This window comes from Scyliorhinus canicula, chromosome 6 (genome assembly GCF_902713615.1).
Source record: "Scyliorhinus canicula chromosome 6, sScyCan1.1, whole genome shotgun sequence".
Taxonomy (NCBI): Eukaryota; Metazoa; Chordata; class Chondrichthyes; order Carcharhiniformes; family Scyliorhinidae; genus Scyliorhinus; species Scyliorhinus canicula.
The window spans coordinates 200,351,791-200,373,479 of record NC_052151.1 but is presented as its reverse complement, the minus strand read 5'-3'; the positions used below and the strand labels follow the sequence as shown (position 1 = coordinate 200,373,479).

General features: G+C 56.3%; 1 protein-coding gene across 1 annotated transcript; it reads right to left on the bottom strand.

Moving 5' to 3' along the window:
- Positions 1-258: 258 nt before the first annotated feature.
- Positions 259-20,075, bottom strand: LOC119967786 (cell adhesion molecule 3-like). The gene is made up of 5 exons (XM_038800782.1): positions 19,913-20,075; positions 18,730-18,867; positions 15,874-16,041; positions 1,930-2,020; positions 259-532 (listed from the first exon to the last, which is right to left on the bottom strand). Exons 1-5 carry the CDS (start codon positions 19,995-19,997, stop codon positions 274-276), a joined length of 741 nt encoding a protein of 246 aa, XP_038656710.1. The 5' UTR covers positions 19,998-20,075; the 3' UTR covers positions 259-273.
- Positions 20,076-21,689: the final 1,614 nt, after the last annotated feature.

Here is a 21,689-nt window from a genome sequence, read left to right as displayed (position 1 = left end):
TGCCTGGGCCTCCCTATCTGCTCCATCCTCCACACTCCAGACCACTGGTCACTGCCTGGGCCAGTCCACCTGCTCCCTCCTCCACACTCCAGACCACTGGTCACTGCCTGGGCCAGTCCACCTGCTCCTTCCTCTACACTCCAGAGCACTGGGCACTGCCTGGGCCTCCCTATCTGCTCCATCCTCCACACTCCAGAGCACTGGGCACTGCCTGGGCCTCTCTATCTGCTCCATCCTCCACACTCCAGAGCACTGGTCACTGCCTGAGCCTCTCTATCTGCTCCCTCCTCCACACTCCAGAGCACTGGTCACTGCCTGGGCCTGTCCACCTGCTCCATCCACCACGCCTGAGGTCTCACCATGCACAGTGAGTGAGTAATTCTTGTATCCGGTCCCAATGAAGTTGACCGCAGCGCATCGATACATCCCATCATCGCTCTTATTCAGGTAGCTAAATGTCAGATTGTCACTCCTGGGAATTGCTCGATCTGACAGCTCCCCATTGAACTTCATCCAGGAGAACACGCTCGGTCTGGAAAACAGGAAAGCAGGGAATTATCGGAAAGGGACCTCTCGTGGCACTGCCCACATCACATGAGTTAGACAGCAATTAATCCTCAGCACTGCCCCATCAAACACTCCCAGGACAGGTACAGCACGGGGTTAGATACAGAGTAAAGCTCCCTCCACACTGTCCCCATCAAACACTCCCAGGACAGGTACAGCACGGGGTTAGATACAGAGTAAAGCTCCCTCCACACTGTCCCCATCAAACACTCCCAGGGCAGGTACAGCACGGGGTTAGATACAGAGTAAAGCTCCCTCTACACTGTCCCCATCAATCACTCCCAGGACAGGTACAACACGGGTTAGATACAGAGTAAAGCTCCCTCTACACTGTCCCCATCAAACACTCCCAGGACAGGTACAGCACGGGGTTAGATACAGAGTAAAGCTCCCTCTGCACTGCCCCCATCAAACACTCCCAGGACAGGTACAGCACGGGGTTAGATACAGAGTAAAGCTCCCTCTACACTGTCCCCATCAAACACTCCAAGGACAGGTACAGCACGGGGTTAGATACAGAGTAAAGCTCCCGCTACACTGTCCCCATCAAACACTCCCAGAACAGGTATAGCACGGGGTTAGAAACAGAGTAAAGCTCCCTCTACACTGTCCCCATCAAACACTCCCAGGACAGGTACAGCACAGGGTTAGATACAGAGTAAAGCTCCCTCTACACTGTCCCCATCAAACACTCCCAGGACAGGTACAGCACGGGGTTAGATACAGAGTAAAGCTCCCTCTACACTGTCCCCATCAAACACTCCCAGGACAGGTACAGTACGGGGTTAGATACAGAGTAAAGCTCCCTCTACACTGTCCCAATTGTGTTGTTACTCGTGTCTTAATAAAGCTCGTAGTCTCAAATGTGGAGAAGATGCTTTATTGTGAGTTCGTTCTCTCTTCAGAGCTGTTACCTACGGCTACCTTCAGTGCTCCTAGCTGGCGTGTGTGTGTGTCCTGCTCCAAGTTCTGCCCTCTGTGAAGTGTGTCCTCACTTCCTGTCCCCGTCTATTTATATAGCTCTCCCGTGCCCCCTCTAGTGTTTGCTCAGTTGTATTGCATCTAGTTAACTTGTGATCACCACATCCCCCTTTTTCTCTTTACGTATTTTCTGTACATCGTTAAAGAAAATTGTACATCCTGTCCCGGTGTATTTATAGCTCTCCCTCTGGTGTTTGCTCAGTTGTTTTGTATCGAGTCAATCTACGATCACCACACCAATCAAACACTCCCAGGACAGCGACAGCACGGGGTTAGATACAGAGTAAAGCTCCCTCTACACTGTCCCCATCAAACACTCCAGGGCAGGTACAACACGGGTTTAGATACAGAGTAAAGCTCTTTCTCCAGTGAAGTACTTACTCTGGATTTCCTCTGCCGATGCATCTGAGGGTAAACTCCTCACCTTCTTCTGGGACCGCTTTGGATGCCCGAATCTCGACGGAGGGGGTATCTGGTGATGAGAGCAGGGCAGAGGTGGGTTGTACATTCAGACAAAGGGTTGTTATGGTTGGTGGGTACAGAGCATGATGTCAATGAGATGGGAAGCACCACAGTTCCAAGGGCCTGGAATGTTTCTGGCACCGACTGGTTCCATTGGCTCTTTCATGCTGAGCAGCAAGATTGGTTTGGCCTGTACTGGCTGGAAGCCACTCTCACCCACATCAATGTATGCAGGGGTCTAACAGAGTGACTGCGTACTGGCTGGGTTTGGGCGGTGGTAGAAGTTCTTGTCGTGTGCCACGCCTCACTTAGTCGAATACCACCGACAGCGTGTATTAAAATAACATCCAGCCAATACACTATGGAGTATGTTGATTTGTTGGGATGGAAAAGCAAACAGAGTAAAGCTCCCTTTACACTGTCACCATCAAACACTCCCAGGACAGGTACAGCACGGGGTTAGATACAGAGTAAAGCTCCCTCTACACTGTCCCCATCAAACACTCCCAGGGCAGGTACAGCACGGGGTTAGATACAGAGTAAAGCTCCCTCTACACTGTCCCCATCAAACATTCCCAGGACAGGTACAGCACGGGGTTAGATACAGAGTAAAGCTCCCTCTACACTGTCCCCATCAAAAACTCCCAGGACAGGGACAGCACGGGGTGAGATACAGAGTAAAGCTCCCTCTACACAGTTCCCATCAAACACTCCCAGGACAGATACAGCATGGGGTTAGATACAGAGTAAAGCTCTCTCTACACTGTCCCCATCAAACACTCCCAGGACAGATACAGCATGGGGTTAGATACAGAGTAAAGCTCTCTCTACACTGTCCCCATCAAACACTCCCAGGACAGGTACAGCACGTGGTTAGATACAGAGTAAAGCTCCCTCTACACTGTCCCCATCAAATACTCCCAGGACACGTACAGCACAGGGTTAGATACAGAGTAAAGCTCCCTCCACACTGTCCCCATCAAACACTCCCAGGCCAGGTACAGCACGGGGTTAGATACAGAGTAAAGCTCCCTCTACACTGTCCCCATCAAACACTCCCAGGACAGGTACAGCACGTGGTTAGATACAGAGTAAAGCTCCCTCTACACTGTCCCCATCAAACACTTGCAGGATAGGTGCAGACATATGTGAAGGAAGTTAGGCGCCACGGTTGCACAATGGTTAGCACTGCTGACTCATAGTGACCTTGGGTGATTTTCAATCTCGAATTTGCACGTTTTCCCCTCTTCTGCGTGGGTTTCCTCAGTGTGGTGAATGTAACTTTGTAATTCACACTGTATTTACCAATACCATTGTAAGCGCAGTAGCGTTATCGAACCACTAGGGGGAGTAGCTCTGGGAATGCTCAGGAGTTTGTACAGGGCTCCACCCTTGGCTCCGCCCACGACTCCACCCCCTGGACTACTGTATAAATACTCTTGTCCAGAGCCAGCCTGCAGTTCATCGAGAGTTGAACGCGTAACAGGCTGGTTCTGTAGTAAGTAGATTAAAACCACTGTTCACATCTTAAAGCACTTGTCTAGCGAATTGATGGTTCCATCAATTTAATCTACTTAAGAACAGTCAGGATCGATCATGGAATCAGCCCTCAAGCCTGGACCTCGACCCACAGGATGCAGAGGCCAAAGAAATCTTCTCCGACTGGCTGCGGTGCTTCAAGGCCTACCTGGCAGAAGCGAGCACAACCGAAACTACAGAGGATCAGAAGTTAAGTCTACTGCACCCGAGGGTGAGCCACAGAATCTCTACGCAACTAAACTCGGCCGGTTCATATACTGCAGCGCTAGCGATACTCGATAAGATATATGTAAGGCCCATTAACAAAGTTTACGCACGCCATGTGTTCACGACTCGCCGCCAGTGGCCTACAGAATCACTCGCCGAATTTTTAAGGGAACTCAATAATTTGTCCAACGACTGTAATTACCAAGCGGTTACTGCGGCTGAACACAGGGAACTTGCGGTACGCGATGTTTTTGTAACGGGCCTCAGGTCTAACTATGTGCGCCAATGACTGCTGGAAAAGGGGGCCCAGGACTTAGAAACAACTGTGGAAGCTGCTACCACGATGGAGATCTCCTTCCGCAGCCTTAACTCGTTCCCCGCGGACCCCGCAACCCAATCATGGGCTCCCGACCAGCGACTCCCCCAGGCCTGTGCCACGCGGCCGAACAGCCACCATGCTGCCCCAGCCAGCCACTATGCTGCTCCAGCCACTATGCTGCTCCAGCCAGCCACCATGCTGCCCCAGCCAGCCATTATGCTGCCCCAGCCACTATGCTGCTCCAGCCACTATGCTGCTCCAGCCAGCCACTATGCTGCTCCAGCCAGCCACTATGCTGCCCCAGCCACTATGGTGCTCCAGCCAGCCTCTATGCTGCCCCAGCCAGCCACTATGCTGCTCCAGCCAGCCACTATGCTGCTCCAGCCAGCCACCATGCTGCTCCAGCCACTATGCTGCCCCAGGAAGCCACTATGCTGCTCCAGCCACTATGCTGCCCCAGCCAGCCACCATGCTGCTCCAGCCAGCCACTATGCTGCTCCAGCCAGCCATTATGCTGCTCCAGCCAGCCACTATGCTGCTCCAGCCAGCCACTATGCTGCCCCAGCCAGCCACCATGCTGCCCCAGCCACTATGCTGCCCCAGCCACTATGCTGCCCCAGGAAGCCACTATGCTGCTCCAGCCACTATGCTGCTCCAGCCAGCCACTATGCTGCCCCAGGAAGCCACTATGCTGTCCAGCCAGCCACTATGCTGCCCCAGCCAGCCACCATGCTGCCCCAGCCAGCCACCATGCTGCTCCAGCCAGCCACTATGCTGCTCCAGCCACTATGCTGCCCCAGGAAGCCACTATGATGTCCAGCCAGCCACTATGCTGCCCCAGCCAGCCACCATGCTGCCCCAGCCAGCCACTATGCTGCTCCAGCCAGCCACTATGCTGCCCCAGCCACCATGCTGCCCCAGGAAGCCACTATGATGTCCAGCCAGCCACTATGCTGCCCCAGCCAGCCACTATGCTGCCCCAGCCAGCCACTATGCTGCTCCAGCCACTATGCTGCCCCAGCCACTATGCTGCCCCAGCCTGCCACTATGCTGCTCCAGCCAGCCACTATGCTGCTCCAGCCAGCCACCATGCTGCCCCAGCCACTATGCTGCCCCAGCCAGCCACTATGCTGCCCCAGCCAGCCACTATGCTGCCCCAGCCTGCCACTATGCTGCTCCAGCCAGCCACAACGCTGCTCCAGCCAGCCACTATGCTGCCCCAGCCAGCCACTATGCTGCTCCAGCCAGCCACTATGCTGCTCCAGCCAGCCACTATGCTGCTCCAGCCACTATGCTGCCCCAGCCAGCCACTATGCTGCCCCAGCCAGCCACTATGCTGCCCCAGCCTGCCACTATGCTGCTCCAGCCAGCCACTATGCTGCTCCAGCCAGCCACTATGCTGCTCCAGCCACTATGCTGCCCCAGCCAGCCACTATGCTGCCCCAGCCAGCCACTATGCTGCTCCAGCCAGCCACCATGCTGCCCCAGCCAGCCACCATGCTGCTCCAGCCAGCCACTATGCTGCTCCAGCCAGCCACTATGCTGCTCCAGCCAGCCACTATGCTGCCCCAGCCAGCCACTATGCTGCTCCAGCCAGCCACCATGCTGCTCCAGCCAGCCATTATGCTGCCCCAGCCACTATGCTGCTCCAGCCAGCCACTATGCTGCCCCAGCCACTATGCTGCTCCAGCCACTATGCTGCCCCAGCCAGCCACCATGCTGCTCCAGCCAGCCACCATGCTGCCCCAGCCAGCCACTATGCTGCTCCAGCCAGCCACTATGCTGCTCCAGCCAGCCACTATGCTGCCCCAGCCAGCCATCATGCTGCCCCAGCCAGCCACTATGCTGCTCCAGCCACCATGCTGCCCCAGCCAGCCACCATGCTGCCCCAGCCACTATGCTGCCCCAGCCAGCCTCTATGCTGCTCCAGCCAGCCACTATGCTGCTCCAGCCACTATGCTGCTCCAGCCACTATGCTGCCCCAGCCAGCCACCATGCTGCTCCAGGCCAGCCACTATGCTGCTCCAGCCACCATGCTGCCCCAGCCAGCCACTATGCTGCCCCAGCCAGCCACTATGCTGCTCTAGCCAGCCACCATGCTGCCCCAGCCAGCCACTATGCTGCTCCAGCCAGCCACTATGCTGCCCCAGCCACTATGCTGCCCCAGCCAGCCACCATGCTGCTCCAGCCACTATGCTGCTCCAGCCAGCCACTATGCTGCCCCAGCCACTATGCTGCCCCAGCCAGCCACTATGCTGCCCCAGCCAGCCACTATGCTGCTCCAGCCAGCCACTATGCTGCCCCAGCCACTATGCTGCCCCAGCCAGCCACTATGCTGCCCCAGCCACTATGCTGCCCCAGCCAGCCACTATGCTGCCCCAGCCAGCCACTATGCTGCTCCAGCCAGCCACCATGCTGCTCCAGCCAGCCACTATGCTGCCCCAGCCAGCCACCATGCTGCTCCAGCCAGCCACTATGCTGCCCCAGCCAGCCACCATGCTGCCCCAGCCACTATGCTGCTCCAGCCACTATGCTGCCCCAGCCAGCCACCATGCTGCTCCAGCCAGCCACTATGCTGCTCCAGCCACTATGCTGCCCCAGCCAGCCACTATGCTGCTCCAGCCAGCCACCATGCTGCTCCAGCCAGCCACTATGCTGCCCCAGCCAGCCACCATGCTGCTCCAGCCACTATGCTGCTCCAGCCAGCCACTATGCTGCTCCAGCCAGCCACCATGCTGCCGCAGCCACCATGCTGCCCCAGCCAGCCACCATGCTGCCCCAGCCACTATGCTGCCCCAGCCAGCCACCATGCTGCCCCAGCCACTATGCTGCTCCAGCCACTATGCTGCCCCAGCCAGCCACCATGCTGCTCCAGGCCAGCCACTATGCTGCCCCAGCCAGCCACCATGCTGCTCCAGGCCAGCCACTATGCTGCTCCAGCCAGCCACCATGCTGCCCCAGCCACTATGCTGCTCCAGCCACTATGCTGCTCCAGCCAGCCACCATGCTGCTCCAGCCAGCCACTATGCTGCCCCAGCCAGCCACCATGCTGCCCCAGCCAGCCACTATGCTGCTCCAGCCACTATGCTGCCCCAGCCACTATGCTACCCCAGCCAGCCACTATGCTGCTCCAGCCACTATGCTGCCCCAGCCAGCCACCATGCTGCCCCAGCCAGCCACTATGCTGCTCCAGCCACTATGCTGCTCCAGCCACCATGCTGCCCCAGCCAGCCACTATGCTGCCCCAGCCAGCCACTATGCTGCTCCAGCCAGCCACCATGCTGCCCCAGCCAGCCACTATGCTGCTCTAGCCAGCCACTATGCTGCCCCAGCCAGCCACCATGCTGCCCCAGCCAGCCACCATGCTGCTCCAGCCAGCCACTATGCTGCCCCAGCCACTATGCTGCCCCAGCCAGCCACCATGCTGCTCCAGCCTGCCACTATGCTGCTCCAGCCACTATGCTGCTCCAGCCACTATGCTGCTCCAGCCACCATGCTGCTCCAGCCACTATGCTGCTCCAGCCACTATGCTGCCCCAGCCAGCCACTATGCTGCTCCAGCCACCATGCTGCCCCAGCCAGCCACTATGCTGCTCTAGCCAGCCACTATGCTGCTCCAGCCACTATGCTGCCCCAGCCAGCCACCATGCTGCCCCAGCCAGCCACTATGCTGCTCCAGCCACTATGCTGCCCCAGCCACTATGCTGCCCCAGCCAGCCACTATGCTGCTCCAGCCACTATGCTGCCCCAGCCAGCCACCATGCTGCCCCAGCCAGCCACTATGCTGCTCCAGCCACTATGCAGCTCCAGCCACCATGCTGCCCCAGCCAGCCACTATGCTGCTCCAGCCACCATGCTGCCCCAGCCAGCCACTATGCTGCCCCAGCCAGCCACTATGCTGCTCCAGCCAGCCACTATGCTGCTCCAGCCAGCCACTATGCTGCCCCAGCCACTATGCTGCTCCAGCCAACCACCATGCTGCCCCAGCCAGCCACTATGCTGCTCCAGCCAGCCACTATGCTGCCCCAGCCAGCCACCATGCTGCCCCAGCCAGCCACCATGCTGCTCCAGCCAGCCACTATGCTGCCCCAGCCACTATGCTGCCCCAGCCAGCCACCATGCTGCTCCAGCCAGCCACTATGCTGCTCCAGCCACTATGCTGCTCCAGCCACCATGCTGCCCCAGCCAGCCACTATGCTGCCCCAGCCAGCCACTATGCTGCTCCAGCCACCATGCTGCCCCAGCCAGCCACTATGCTGCTCTAGCCAGCCACTATGCTGCTCCAGCCACTATGCTGCCCCAGCCAGCCACTATGCTGCTCCAGCCATCCACTAGGCTGCCCCAGCCACTATGCTGCCCCAGCCAGCCACTATGCTGCTCCAGCCACTATGCTGCCCCAGCCAGCCACTATGCTGCCCCAGCCAGCCACTATGCTGCTCCAGCCACTATGCTGCCCCAGCCAGCCACCATGCTGCCCCAGCCAGCCACTATGCTGCCCCAGCCAGCCACCATGCTGCTCCAGCCAGCCACTATGCTGCTCCAGCCACTATGCTGCTCCAGCCACCATGCTGCCCCAGCCAGCCACTATGCTGCCCCAGCCAGCCACTATGCTGCTCCAGCCAGCCACTATGCTGCCCCAGCCTGCCACTATGCTGCTCCAGCCACCATGCTGCCCCAGCCAGCCACTATGCTGCTCTAGCCAGCCACTATGCTGCCCCAGCCACCATGCTGCTCCAGCCAGCCACTATGCTGCCCCAGCCAGCCACCATGCTGCCCCAGCCACTATGCTGCCCCAGCCAGCCACCATGCTGCCCCAGCCAGCCACTATGCTGCTCCAGCCAGCCACTATGCTGCCCCAGCCACCATGCTGCCCCAGCCACTATGCTGCCCCAGCCAGCCACTATGCTGCCCCAGCCAGCCACCATGCTGCCCCAGCCAGCCACTATGCTGCTCCAGCCACTATGCAGCTCCAGCCACCATGCTGCCCCAGCCAGCCACTATGCTGCCCCAGCCAGCCACTATGCTGCTCCAGCCACCATGCTGCCCCAGCCAGCCACTATGCTGCCCCAGCCAGCCACTATGCTGCTCCAGCCAGCCACTATGCTGCTCCAGCCAGCCACTATGCTGCCCCAGCCACTATGCTGCTCCAGCCAGCCACCATGCTGCCCCAGCCAGCCACTATGCTGCTCCAGCCAGCCACTATGCTGCCCCAGCCAGCCACCATGCTGCCCCAGCCAGCCACCATGCTGCTCCAGCCAGCCACTATGCTGCCCCAGCCACTATGCTGCCCCAGCCAGCCACCATGCTGCTCCAGCCAGTCACTATGCTGCTCCAGCCACTATGCTGCTCCAGCCACCATGCTGCCCCAGCCAGCCACTATGCTGCTCTAGCCAGCCACTATGCTGCTCCAGCCACTATGCTGCCCCAGCCAGCCACCATGCTGCTCCAGCCACTATGCTACCCCAGCCAGCCACTATGCTGCTCCAGCCAGCCACTATGCTGCCCCAGCCACTATGCTGCCCCAGCCAGCCACTATGCTGCTCCAGCCACTATGCTGCCCCAGCCACTATGCTGCCCCAGCCAGCCACTATGCTGCTCCAGCCACTATGCTGCCCCAGCCAGCCACCATGCTGCCCCAGCCAGCCACTATGCTGCTCCAGCCACTATGCTGCTCCAGCCACCATGCTGCCCCAGCCAGCCACTATGCTGCCCCAGCCAGCCACTATGCTGCTCCAGCCAGCCACTATGCTGCCCCAGCCTGCCACTATGCTGCTCCAGCCACCATGCTGCCCCAGCCAGCCACTATGCTGCTCCAGCCAGCCACTATGCTGCCCCAGCCACTATGCTGCTCCAGCCACCATGCTGCCCCAGCCAGCCACTATGCTGCTCTAGCCAGCCACTATGCTGCCCCAGCCACCATGCTGCTCCAGCCAGCCACTATGCTGCCCCAGCCAGCCACCATGCTGCCCCAGCCACTATGCTGCCCCAGCCACTATGCTGCTCCAGCCACTATGCTGCCCCAGCCAGCCACCATGCTGCCCCAGCCAGCCACTATGCTGCTCCAGCCAGCCACTATGCTGCTCCAGCCAGCCACTATGCTGCCCCAGCCACCATGCTGCCCCAGCCACTATGCTGCCCCAGCCAGCCACCATGCTGCCCCAGCCAGCCACTATGCTGCTCCAGCCAGCCACTATGCTGCCCCAGCCACCATGCTGCCCCAGCCACTATGCTGCCCCAGCCAGCCACTATGCTGCTCTAGCCAGCCACCATGCTGCCCCAGCCAGCCACTATGCTGCTCTAGCCAGCCACTATGCTGCCCCAGCCACCATGCTGCTCCAGCCACTATGCTGCTCCAGCCACTATGCTGCCCCAGCCAGCCACCATGCTGCCCCAGCCACCATGCTGCTCCAGCCAGCCACTATGCTGCTCCAGCCAGCCACTATGCTGCCCCAGCCACTATGCTGCTCCAGCCAGCCACCATGCTGCCCCAGCCAGCCACCATGCTGCCCCAGCCACTATGCTGCCCCAGCCAGCCACCATGCTGCCCCAGCCAGCCACCATGCTGCCCCAGCCACTATGCTGCTCCAGCCAGCCACCATGCTGCCCCAACCAGCCACTATGCTGCTCCAGCCAGCCACTATGCTGCCCCAGCCAGCCACTATGCTGCCCCAGCCAGCCACTATGCTGCTCCAGCCAGCCACTATGCTGCTCCAGCCTGCCATTTCTGCGGCCAGAACCAGCACCCGCGGCAGCAGTGCCCGGCCCACAACGCGACCTGCAGCAGCTGCGGGTGGAAAGGCCACTACGCGAGAGTGTGCCTCGCTAAAAGGGCCCCAGCTTCCAACTCCCCAGTGGCACGAATTAATCGCTCCCCAGGCCCGCGGGGCCCGAAACGCTGCGGCCTGTGCCCCGACCTCGCCCCCTCCCGCCACGTGCGATCCACGTGCCCGACCTGCATCTCAACGCTCGGACAACTCATCTGAAGAGTCCGACCTCCCCGGGCGCTCGTCACGGGGCCACTCCAGCACAGCTGATCGAGCCGCCGACTACCCGCAACTCAGCGCGGTCACCCTGGACCAATCACGCCCGAAGCATCTGCGAAATTCGATGGCAGAGGTCCATATCAACGGGTACAACACGCCATGCCTCTTCGACTCCGGGAGCACAGAGAGCTTCATACATCCAGACCTGGTAAGATGCTGTTCGCTCTCCATTTTCCCCGTGCGGCAAACTATCGCGCTCGCTCCAGGCTCCCACTCGGTCCAGATCCGGGGCGCACCGCCGCGACACTCACAATCCGAGGCGCTAGCTACTCAAAATTTCTACTCTACGTTTTGCCCGACCTCTGCGCGCCACTCTTATTAGGTCTAGATTTTCAATGTAACCTTAAGAGCCTCACCCTCAGCTTCAGCGGGCTCCTGCCCCCACTCACTATCTGCAGCCTCGCTACGCTGCGAATCTCCCTCCCCCTCCTCTCTTCGCCAATCTCACAAAGGACTGTAAACCCATAGCCACTCGTAGCAGACGATACAGCCTGCAGGATAGGGTATTTATCAGATCAGAGGTCCGAAGGCTGCTCAGTGAGGGGGTTATAGAGGCCAGCAATCGTCCCTGGAGAGCTCAGGTGGTGGTCGTTAAGACCGGGGAAAAATTCCGCACGGTTGTCGACTATTGTCAGACCATAAATAGATTAACGCTCCTCGACGCGTATCTCCTCCCCAGGATTGCAGACATGGTAAATCAGATCGCCCAGTATCGGCTCTTTTCCACGGTGGATCTGAAGTCTGCATACCACCAGCTCCCAATCCGCCCGGAGGACCGCTACTACACGGCATTCGAGGCCAATGGCCGCCTCTTCCATTTCCTCCTGGTCCCTTTCGGCGTCACTAATGGGGTCTCGGTGTTCTAACGAGCAATGGACCGAATGGTGGACCAGTACGGACTGCGGGCCACGTTTCCGTACTTGGACAATGTCACCATCTGCGGCTACGACCAGCGGGACCACGGCGCCAAACTCCACCGTTTTTTCCAGACGGCACAGAAATTAAACATCACCTACAACAAAGAGAAATGCGTTTTCCGCACAAACAGACTGGCCATCTTCGGCTACATCGTGGAAAACGGAGTCCTGGGCCCAGACCCGGACCGTATGCTCCCCCTCCCCCATTGCCCCAAGGCCCTCAAACGGTGCTTGGGCTTCTTCTCCTACTACGCCCAGTAGGTCCCTCAATATGCGGACAAAGCCCGCCCATTCTTTAGGGCCACACGATTTCCCCTGTCAGCTGAGGCGCGCCAGGCCTTCGACGGCATCAAGGAGGACATCGCCAAAGCGGCCATGCGGGCGGTGGATGAATCCACCCCATTTCAGGTAGAGAGCGACGCCTCAGAGGTAGCTCCATCAGCCACTTTAAATCAGGCAGGGAGACCAGTTGCATTTTTCTCCTGTACCCTATCCGCTTCAGAACTCCGACACTCCTCGGTCGAGAAAGAAGCACAAGCCATTGTGGAGGCTATTCGTTACTGGAGGCACTACCTCGCAGGTAGGAGGTTCACCCTCATCACCGACCAAAGATCGGTTGCCTTTATGTTAACTCGCAAAGGGGCAAAATAAAAAATTATAAAATTCTTCGCTGGAGGATCGAACTCTCCTCCTATAGCTACGATATTAAGTATCGACCCGGATGCCCTATCCCGCGGGACATGCGCCAGCGTGCAGATTGACCGACTGAAAGTCATCCACAACGACCTCTGCCCCCGGGGGTCACCTGGCTCGCCCACTACATCAGAGCCCGAAAGCTGCCTTTCTCCAACGAGGAGGTAAAAGCGGTCACCAGGGACTGCCCGATCTGTGCAGAGTGCAAACCGCACTTCTACCGACCCGACAGGGCCCACCTGGTCAAGGCTTTTAGGCCCTTTGAACGCCTCGCGATTGATTTCAAAGGGCCACTCCCCTCAACTAACAAGAACGTTTACTTTCTAAACGTCGTAGATGAGTTCTCCCGCTTTCCATTTGCTATCCCGTGCCCCGACATGACCTGCCACACAGTCATTGGGGACCTGCATAGCATCTTCACCCTGTTTGGTTTCCCCAGCTACATACACAGCGACCGGGGTTCGTCCTTCATGAGCGACGAGCTGCGTCAGTACCTGCTCGACAAGGGCATTGCCTCGAGCAGGACTACCAGCTACAACCCCAGGGGGAACGGGCAGGTGGAAAGGGAGAACGTGACGGTCTGGAAGACCGTCCGACTGACCCTCCGGTCTAGAAAGCTCCAAGTCTCCCAGTGGCAGGAAGTCCTCCCAGACGCGCTCCACGCTATTAGGTCCCTCTTATACACAGCGACCAATCAGATCCCTCACGAGAGGCTCTTCATTTTTTCTAGGGGCACTACCACGGGGGTCTCACTTCCGGCATGGCTGAGGACACCGGGCCCGGTACTCCTGAGGAAACATGTCAGGGCACACAAAACCGACGCCCTTGTTGAGAAGGTGCACCTGCTCCACTCCAACCCCCAGTACGCCTTCGTCGAGTTCCCTGACGGCCGTCAAGACACAGTATCCCTCCGGGATCTGGCACCCGCCGGATCCAGCGCCCCCTCTACCCCCACAGAAGGACCCCTCATCCTACACCCCATGCTGCCTCCCCCTCGCGCTCCCAAACCCACGAGCTTGCTCCACCAGTTCCGCGCCCCCGCACCGGCCAGCCCCCAGCGCCCCCAGTCCGCGGTTGAACCAGAAGAGTATGAAGCTCGGACACAACCCTCCCTGGAGTCCGCCATCGTACCCCAGCACACAACACCCATCCAGCCACCGCAAGAGGCTGCAACCCCGGTGCTCCGCAGATCACAGCAGACAGTTCGACCACCGGACCGACTTACTTTGTAGACCACCACCCCCGCCGGACTTGATTTTTTTGCAGGGGTTGAATGTGGTGAATGTAACTTAGTAATTCACACTGTATTTACCAATACCATTGTAAGCGCAGTAGCGTTATCCAACCACTAGGGGGAGTAGCACTGGGAATGCTCAGGAGTTTGTACAGGGCTCCACCCTTGGCTCCGCCCATGACTCCTCCCCCTGGACTACTGTATGAATACCCTTGTCCAGAGCCAGCCTGCAGTTCATCGACAGTTCAACGGGTAACAGCCTGGTTCTGTAGTAAGCAGATTAAAACCACTGTTCATATCTTAAAGCACGTGTCTAGTGAATTGATGGTTCCATCATCCGGATGCTCCAGTTTCCTCCCACAATCCACAGACTGTGCAGGTTAGGTGGAAAACCCAGCTGTCTCGCCCACTGAGTGCAGTCCTCAGTGAACAGTTGGAATAAATGGGAAGGAATTTGGGTCCAATGGGATTGTGTACAGTAGAAGTGAATGGAAAGGGTTTGGGTCCATTGGGATTGTGTACAGTGGGAGTGAATGGGAAGGGGTTTGGGTCCATTGGGATTGTGTACAGTGGGAGTGAATGGGAAGGGGTTTGGGTCCATTGGGATTGTGTACAGTGGAAGTGAATGGGAGGGGGTTTGGGTCCATTGGGATTGTACAGTGGGAGTGAATGGGAAGGGGTTTGGGTCCATTGGGATTGTGTACAGTGGGAGTGAATGGGAAGGGGTTTGGGTCCATTGGGATTGTGTACAGTGGGAGTGAATGGGAATGAGTTTGGATCCATTAGGATTGTGTACAGTGGGAGTGAATGGGAGGGGGTTTGGGTCCATTGGGATTGTACAGTGGGAGTGAATGGGAAGGGGTTTGGGTCCATTGGGATTGTGTACAGTGGGAGTGAATGGGAAGGGGTTTGGGTCCATTGGGATTGTGTACAGTGGGCGTGAATTGGATGGGTTTGGGGTGTATTGGGATTGTGTACAGTGAGAGTGAATAGGATGGGTTTGGGATGTATTTGGAGTGTGAACAGTGGGAATGAATAGGATGGGTTTGGGGTGTATTGGGATTGTGTACAGTGAGAGTGAATAGGATGGGTTTGGGGTGTATTGGGATTGTGTACAGTGAGAGTGAATAGGATGGGTTTGGGGTGTATTGGGATTGTGTACAGTGAGAATGAATAGGATGGGTTTGGGGTGTATTGGGGTTGTGTACAGTGAGAATGAATAGGATGGGTTTGGGGTGTATTGGGATTGTGTACAGTGAGAGTCAATAGGATGGGTTTTGGGTGTATTGGGATTGTGTACAGTGAGAACGAATAGGATGGGTTTGGGGTGTATTGGGATTGTGTACAGTGAGAGCGAATAGGATGGGTTTGGGGTGTATTGGGATTGTGTACAGTGAGAGTGAATAGGATGGGTTTGGGGTGTATTGGGATTGTGTACAGTGAGAGTGAATAGGATGGGTTTGGGGTGTATTGGGATTGTGTACAGTGGGAATGAATAGGATGGGTTTGGGGTGTATTGGGATTGTGTACAGTGAGAGTGAATAGGATGGGTTTGGGGTGTATTGGGATTTTGTACAGTGGGAATGAATAGGATGGGTTTGGGGTGTATTGGGATTGTGTACAGTGAGAGTGAATAGGATGGGTTTGGGGTGTATTGGGATTGTGTACAGTGAGAGTGAATAGGATGGGTTTGGGGTGTATTGGGATTGTGAACAGTGAGAGTGAATAGGATGGGTTTGGGGTGTATTGGGATTGTGTACAGTGAGAGTGAATAGGATGGGTTTGGGGTGTATTGGGATTGTGTACAGTGAGAGTGAATAGGATGGGTTTGGGTTGTATTGGGTTGTGTACAGTGGGAGAGATTCTCAATGTTCTTTCTGTGGAAGGGCAGTTGGTCCTCTCTCATACTCACAGTATACGTTCACCCTCTGTGAAGTTTTATAAGCATGAGGATCCAGCGTCTCATGGTCCACACTGCAGATAATATCGATGCCATTGTCGTCTCTTGTGACCGTTATGTTAACCTGACTGGTGACTGCATATGTACGAGCGTTGGAGTCCTCACGGTGAGTCACATGTCCTGAGGCAGTTCAGCAACATAGATTGAGCGAGTGCAACAGAGAGACAGAGCGATAGAATGGAAGAGAGAGAAAGTCACAGTCAGCCAGGCAGAATAGGAGACATGCGATGTTGAGACATTGAGAAAGTACCATGTTGCGTTGTACAAGAGATGAGGGAACCGTATCAGGGAGAGTGTTAAAAACAAGGAATGAAAAAATGTGGGAGGAATGTTTGAAAAAGATTAGCAATAAAGAAACACCTTCCGTTTACCCGTTTATCGCCAATCGTTCAATCCTGTTGTCCCGCAGTCTCCCCAATCACTCAAATCCAATGATCCACCTACTTCTCAATCTCACCTTCTCCCCAATCCCACTGACACCACTCCCCAATCCGATCGACCTGTATTCGCCAAAAACCCTCAGTGTCACTGACCCACCTTCTCCCCAATCCCACCGACCCACCTTCTCCCCAATCCCACTGACCCACCTTCTCCCCAATCCCACTGACCCACCTTCTCCCCAATCCCACTGACCCACCTTCTCCCCAATCCCACTGACCCACCTTCTCCCCAATCCCACTGACCCACCTTCTCCGCAATCCCACTAACCCACCTTCTCCCCGATCCGTAAATCCCACTGACCCACCTTCTCCGCAATCCCACTGACCCACCTTCTCCCAAATCCCACTGACCCACCTTCTACTCAATCCCACTGACCCACCTTCTCCCCAATCCCACTGACCCACCTTCTCCCCAATCCCACTGACCCACCTTCTCCCCAATCCCACTGACCCACCTTCTCCCCAATCCCACTGATCCACCTTCTCCCCAATCCCACTGACCAACCTTCTCCACAATCCCACTGACCCACCTCCTCCCCAATCCCACTGACCCACCTTCTCCTCAATCCCACTGACCAACCTTCTCCCCAATCCCACTGACCCACCTTCTCCCCAATCCCATTGACCCACCTTCTCCCCAATCCCACTGACCAACCTTCTCCCCAATCCCACTGACCCAGCTCCTCCCCAATCCCACTGACCCACCTTCTCCTCAATCCCACTGACCAACCTTCTCCCCAATCCCACTGACCCACCTTCTCCCCAATCCCATTGACCCACCTTCTCCCCAATCCCACTGACCTACCTTCTCCCCAATCCCGCTGACCCACCTCCTCCCCAATCCCACTGACCCACCTTCTCCTCAATCCCACTGACCAACCTTCTCCCCAATCCCACTGACCCACCTTCTCCCCAATCCCATTGACCCACCTTCTCCCCAATCCCACTGACCAACCTTCTCCACAATCCCACTGACCCAGCTCCTCCCCAATCCCACGGACCCACCTTCTCCTCAATCCCACTGACCAACCTTCTCCCCAATCCCACTGACCCACCTTCTCCCCAATCCCATTGACCCACCTTCTCCCCAATCCCACTGACCTACCTTCTCCCCAATCCCACTGACCCACCTTCTCCCCAATCCCACTGACCCACCTTCTCCCCAATCCCACTGACCCACCTTCTCCCCAATCCCACTGACCCACCTTCTCCCCAATCCCACTGACCCACCTTCTCCCCAATTCCACTGACCCACCTTCTCCCCAATCCCACTGACCCACCTTCTTCCCAATTCCTCACTCCCACCGACCCACCTTCTCCCTAATCCCACCGGCCCACCTTCTCCCCAATCCCACTGACCCACCTTCTCCCCAATCCCACTGACCCACCTTCTCCCCAATCCTACTGACCCACCTTCTCCTCAATACCACTGACCAACCTTCTCCCCAATCCCACTGACCCACCTTCTCCCCAATCCCACTAACCCACCTCCCCAATCCCACTGACCCACCTTCTCCCCAATCCCACTGACCCACCTTCTCCTCAATCCCACTGATCGACCTTCTCCTCAATCCCACTGACCAACCTTCTCCCCAATCCCACTGACCCACCTTCTCCCGAATCCCACTGACCCACCTTCTCCCCAATCCCACTGACCCACCTTCTCCCCAATCCCCCTGACCCACCTTCTCCCCAATCCCACTTGCACACCTTCTCCCCAATCCCACTGACCCACCTTCTCCTCAATCCCACTGACCAACCTTCTCCCCAATCCCACTGACCCACCTTCTCCCCAATCCCACTGACCCACCTTCTCTCCAATCCCTCTGACCCACCTCCTCCCCAATCCCACCAACCCACTGACCCACCTTCTCCCCAATCCCACTGACCCACCTTCTTCCCAATTCCTCAATCCCACCGACCCACCTTCTCCCTAATCCCACCGGCCCACCTTCTCCCCAATCCCACTGACCCACCTTCTCCCCAATCCCACTGACCCACCTTCTCCCCAATCCCACTGACCCACCTTCTCCCCAATCCCACTGACCCATCTTCTCCCCAATCCCACTGACCCACCTTCTCTCCAATCCCACTGACCCACCTTCTCCCCAATCCCACTGACCCACCTTCTCCCCAATCCCACTGACCCACCTTCTCCCCAATCCCACTGACCCACCTTCTCCCCAATCCCACTGACCCACCTCCCCAATCCCACTGACCCACCTTCTCCCCAATCCCACTGACCCACCTTCTCCCCAATCCCACTGACCTGCCTTCTCCCCAATCCCACTGACCCACCTTCGCCCCAATCCCACTGACCCACCTTCTCCCCAATCCATGTGTGTCCCTGTCTAAAGTGGACACTCACCTGTCAGCTCCTCCGTTCCTTTGAACCAGTGGATAGTAGGAGTAGGTTTACTGCCAGTCGTATTACAAGTCAGTGTAATGGGCCTGCCTTCCACAAGTGGCCCGACATATCCGGTGATCTGAGGCTTCTTTGGGACACCTGGAGCAAAGTGCAACACTGACACCATCAAACACTCCCAGGACAGGTACAGCACGGGGTTAGATACAGAGTAAATCTCCCTCTAACTGTCCCCATCAAACACTCCCAGGACAGGTACAGCACGAAGTTAGATACAGAGTAAAGCTCCCTCTGCACTGTCCCCATCAAACACTCCCAGGACAGATACAGCCCGGGGTTAGATACAGAGTAAAGCTCCTTCTACACTGTCCCCATCAAACACTCCCAGGACAGGTACAGCACAGAGTTAGATACAGAGTAAAGCTCCTTCTACACTGTCCCCATCAAACACTCCCAGGACAGGTACAGCCCGGGGTTAGATACAGAGTAAAGCTTCCTCTACACTATCCCCATCAAGCACCCCCAGAACAGGTACAGCACGGTGTTAGATACAGAGTAAAGCTCCCTCTACACTGTCCCCATCAAACACTCCCAGGACAGGTACAGCACAGGGTTAGATACAGAGTAAATCTCCCTCTACACTGTCCCCATCAAACACTCCCAGGACAGGTACAGCACGGGGTTAGATACAGAGTAAACTCCCTCTACACTGTCCCCATCAAACACTCCCAGGACATGTACAGCACGGGGTTAGACACAGAGTAAACTCCCTCTGCACTGTCCCCATCAAACACTCCCAGGACAGGTACAGCACGGGGTTAGATACAGAGTAAAGCTCCCTCTACACTGTCCCCATCAAACACTCCCAGGACAGGTACAGCACGGGGTTAGATACAGAGTAAACTCCCTCTACACTGTCCCCATCAAACACTCCCAGGACAGGTACAGCACGGGGTTAGATACAGAGTAAATCTCCCTCTACACTGTCCCCATCAAACACTCCCAGGACAGGTACAGCACGGGGTTAGATACAGAGTAAACCTCCCTCCACACTGTCCCCATCAAACACTCCCAGGACAGGTACAGCACGGGGTTAGATACAGAGTAAACTCCCTCTATACTGTCCCCATCAAACACTCCCAGGACAGGTACAGCACGGGGTTAGATACAGAGTAAAGCTCATTACCCAGTACATGGACTCTAGCTGTGGCTGTCAGTACTGGCATGGTGAAAATCGAGCAAGTGTAGAACCCTTCGTCTTTCATGGTCATGTTACTGATGCTGATGGTCAGCTCTTTGGATGTGTAGTTCACCAATTGAATGCGGCTGTCTCGCAGAGCTGGGGGAAGGAAGAGTCAGACATCATTAGCTGTAGCCCTGCCTCCCTCCTCCCCATTCAGACCGCCCCCAATGATTCACCCCTCAGCAGTGATGTCACCCCCTCATCTGTGCCTGACATAAGGAGTGCACGCCGTCATCCTCCTCCTCATTCAGTGCCCCGTGCCAGAAGAGTGATCTGAATTCCTGCAGATTCTGCGTGCGCTGGTCTCCCCAAATAGTTCCAGGGTTGGGACACTGTAGATGAGGGGAGAATGAGGAAATCGGCCTTGTTCTTCCTGGCAGCCCAGAGGCTGGGTGGAGATGGAATGGGAGGAGTTCTCTGTGTGCAGTTTTGGTCTCCTTACCTAAGGAAACATGTGGAAATGTATTGGGGGTGGGTTGGAGGAGGATTGATTTCTGGAATGAGTGCGTGGTTTTATGAGGAAAGTTTGGACAGACTAGGCTCGTTACCCCTGGTGTTTATAGGAGTAAGGGTTGGCTTGATTGAAGTGTGTGAGCTCCTGAACAGCATTGACAAGGTGGATGTGGAGAAGACATGTCCTTTTGAGGGTGGGTGCAGAATGATGGGGCATACTTTTACAACAGAGATGATGTCATGTGAGAGTACCTTTAAGAAATGGATGTGTAAGCAATGTACCTTTAAGAAATGCAGTGATGTCAGAGTGTGGGAGGAGCTGGGCTTCAGCTTGGCCATTTTGAAGTTTTTAGTTTCAGTTTGAGAGAGCAGCTGGGGGTGTCTGTGTGTTTTGCTGAGAGCTGCAGGAAGGAAAAGAGCTGGTCTGGGTGATTCCTGCAAATCCAAAGACTATAAATATATTGAATGTAACCTGTTGTGCTCCTATTTTTGAAGGGTTGAAGTCTTTTGGATGTTTAAAGGAACAGTTTGCAGGATTGGTAGTGTTGTATTATTTTCGGGGTTATCTTTGAAGTAAGGGGTGTTAAGAGATCCAAAGTTTATTTTAAAAAGGTTAAGTTGAGTTCATGGAATAAACATTGTTTTGTTTTAAAACACACGTGTCCATAATTGTCATACCACATCTGGGGAACAAGCCGTGTGCTTCAAAAGCAACAATCCATTAAAGGTTGGACTCACATGATACATTTTGGGGTTCTGAAAACACCTCTCCCATAACAATGAAGAGAATGTAATTTTCCTCCCAGAGGCTTTGGACGAGTTGGCAGCTCTCTGTCTCTAAGGCTGGTGGAGTCCGGGGCACTGAATATTGTTGAGGAAGAGGCAGATAGATTCTTGACAGGCAAAGGAATCCGAGGTTGTCGAGGGCAGACGCGGAACCCAACGCGAACGGACCAGCCGCAATGTTCCTGAATGGCGAAGCAGGCTCGAGGGGCCGAATGGCCTCCATCAGTTCCTCATTGGTACGTTCTGAGGTCAATATTATGGAGTTTTGCAAGTGTTAGGAACCCACATCTGCAGGAGCTATATGTGTTTTCTTTAATTGTAAGGATATTGGAACATCACAACATTGGAAAGGGTGCAGAGGAGATTTAACAGAATGTTACCTGGTATGGAGGGACGATCTTATGAGGAAAGGCTGAAGGACTTGAGGCTGTTTTCGTTAGACAGAAGGTTAAGAGGTGACTTAATTGAGGCGTACAAGATG

What these genes read in the sequence shown, in the direction of transcription:
- LOC119967786 (XM_038800782.1), bottom strand. Translation starts at nt 19,997, where the DNA reads ATGACCATGAAAGACGAAGGGTTCTACACTTGCTCGATTTTCACCATG. An exon ending in AGCTAGAGTCCATGTACTGG is followed by an intron (nt 18,868 to 19,912) that starts GTAATGAGCTTT and finishes ACTTTGCTCCAG; the next exon opens with GTGTCCCAAAGAAGCCTCAG. An exon ending in AGGAACGGAGGAGCTGACAG is followed by an intron (nt 16,042 to 18,729) that starts GTGAGTGTCCAC and finishes GAACTGCCTCAG; the next exon opens with GACATGTGACTCACCGTGAG.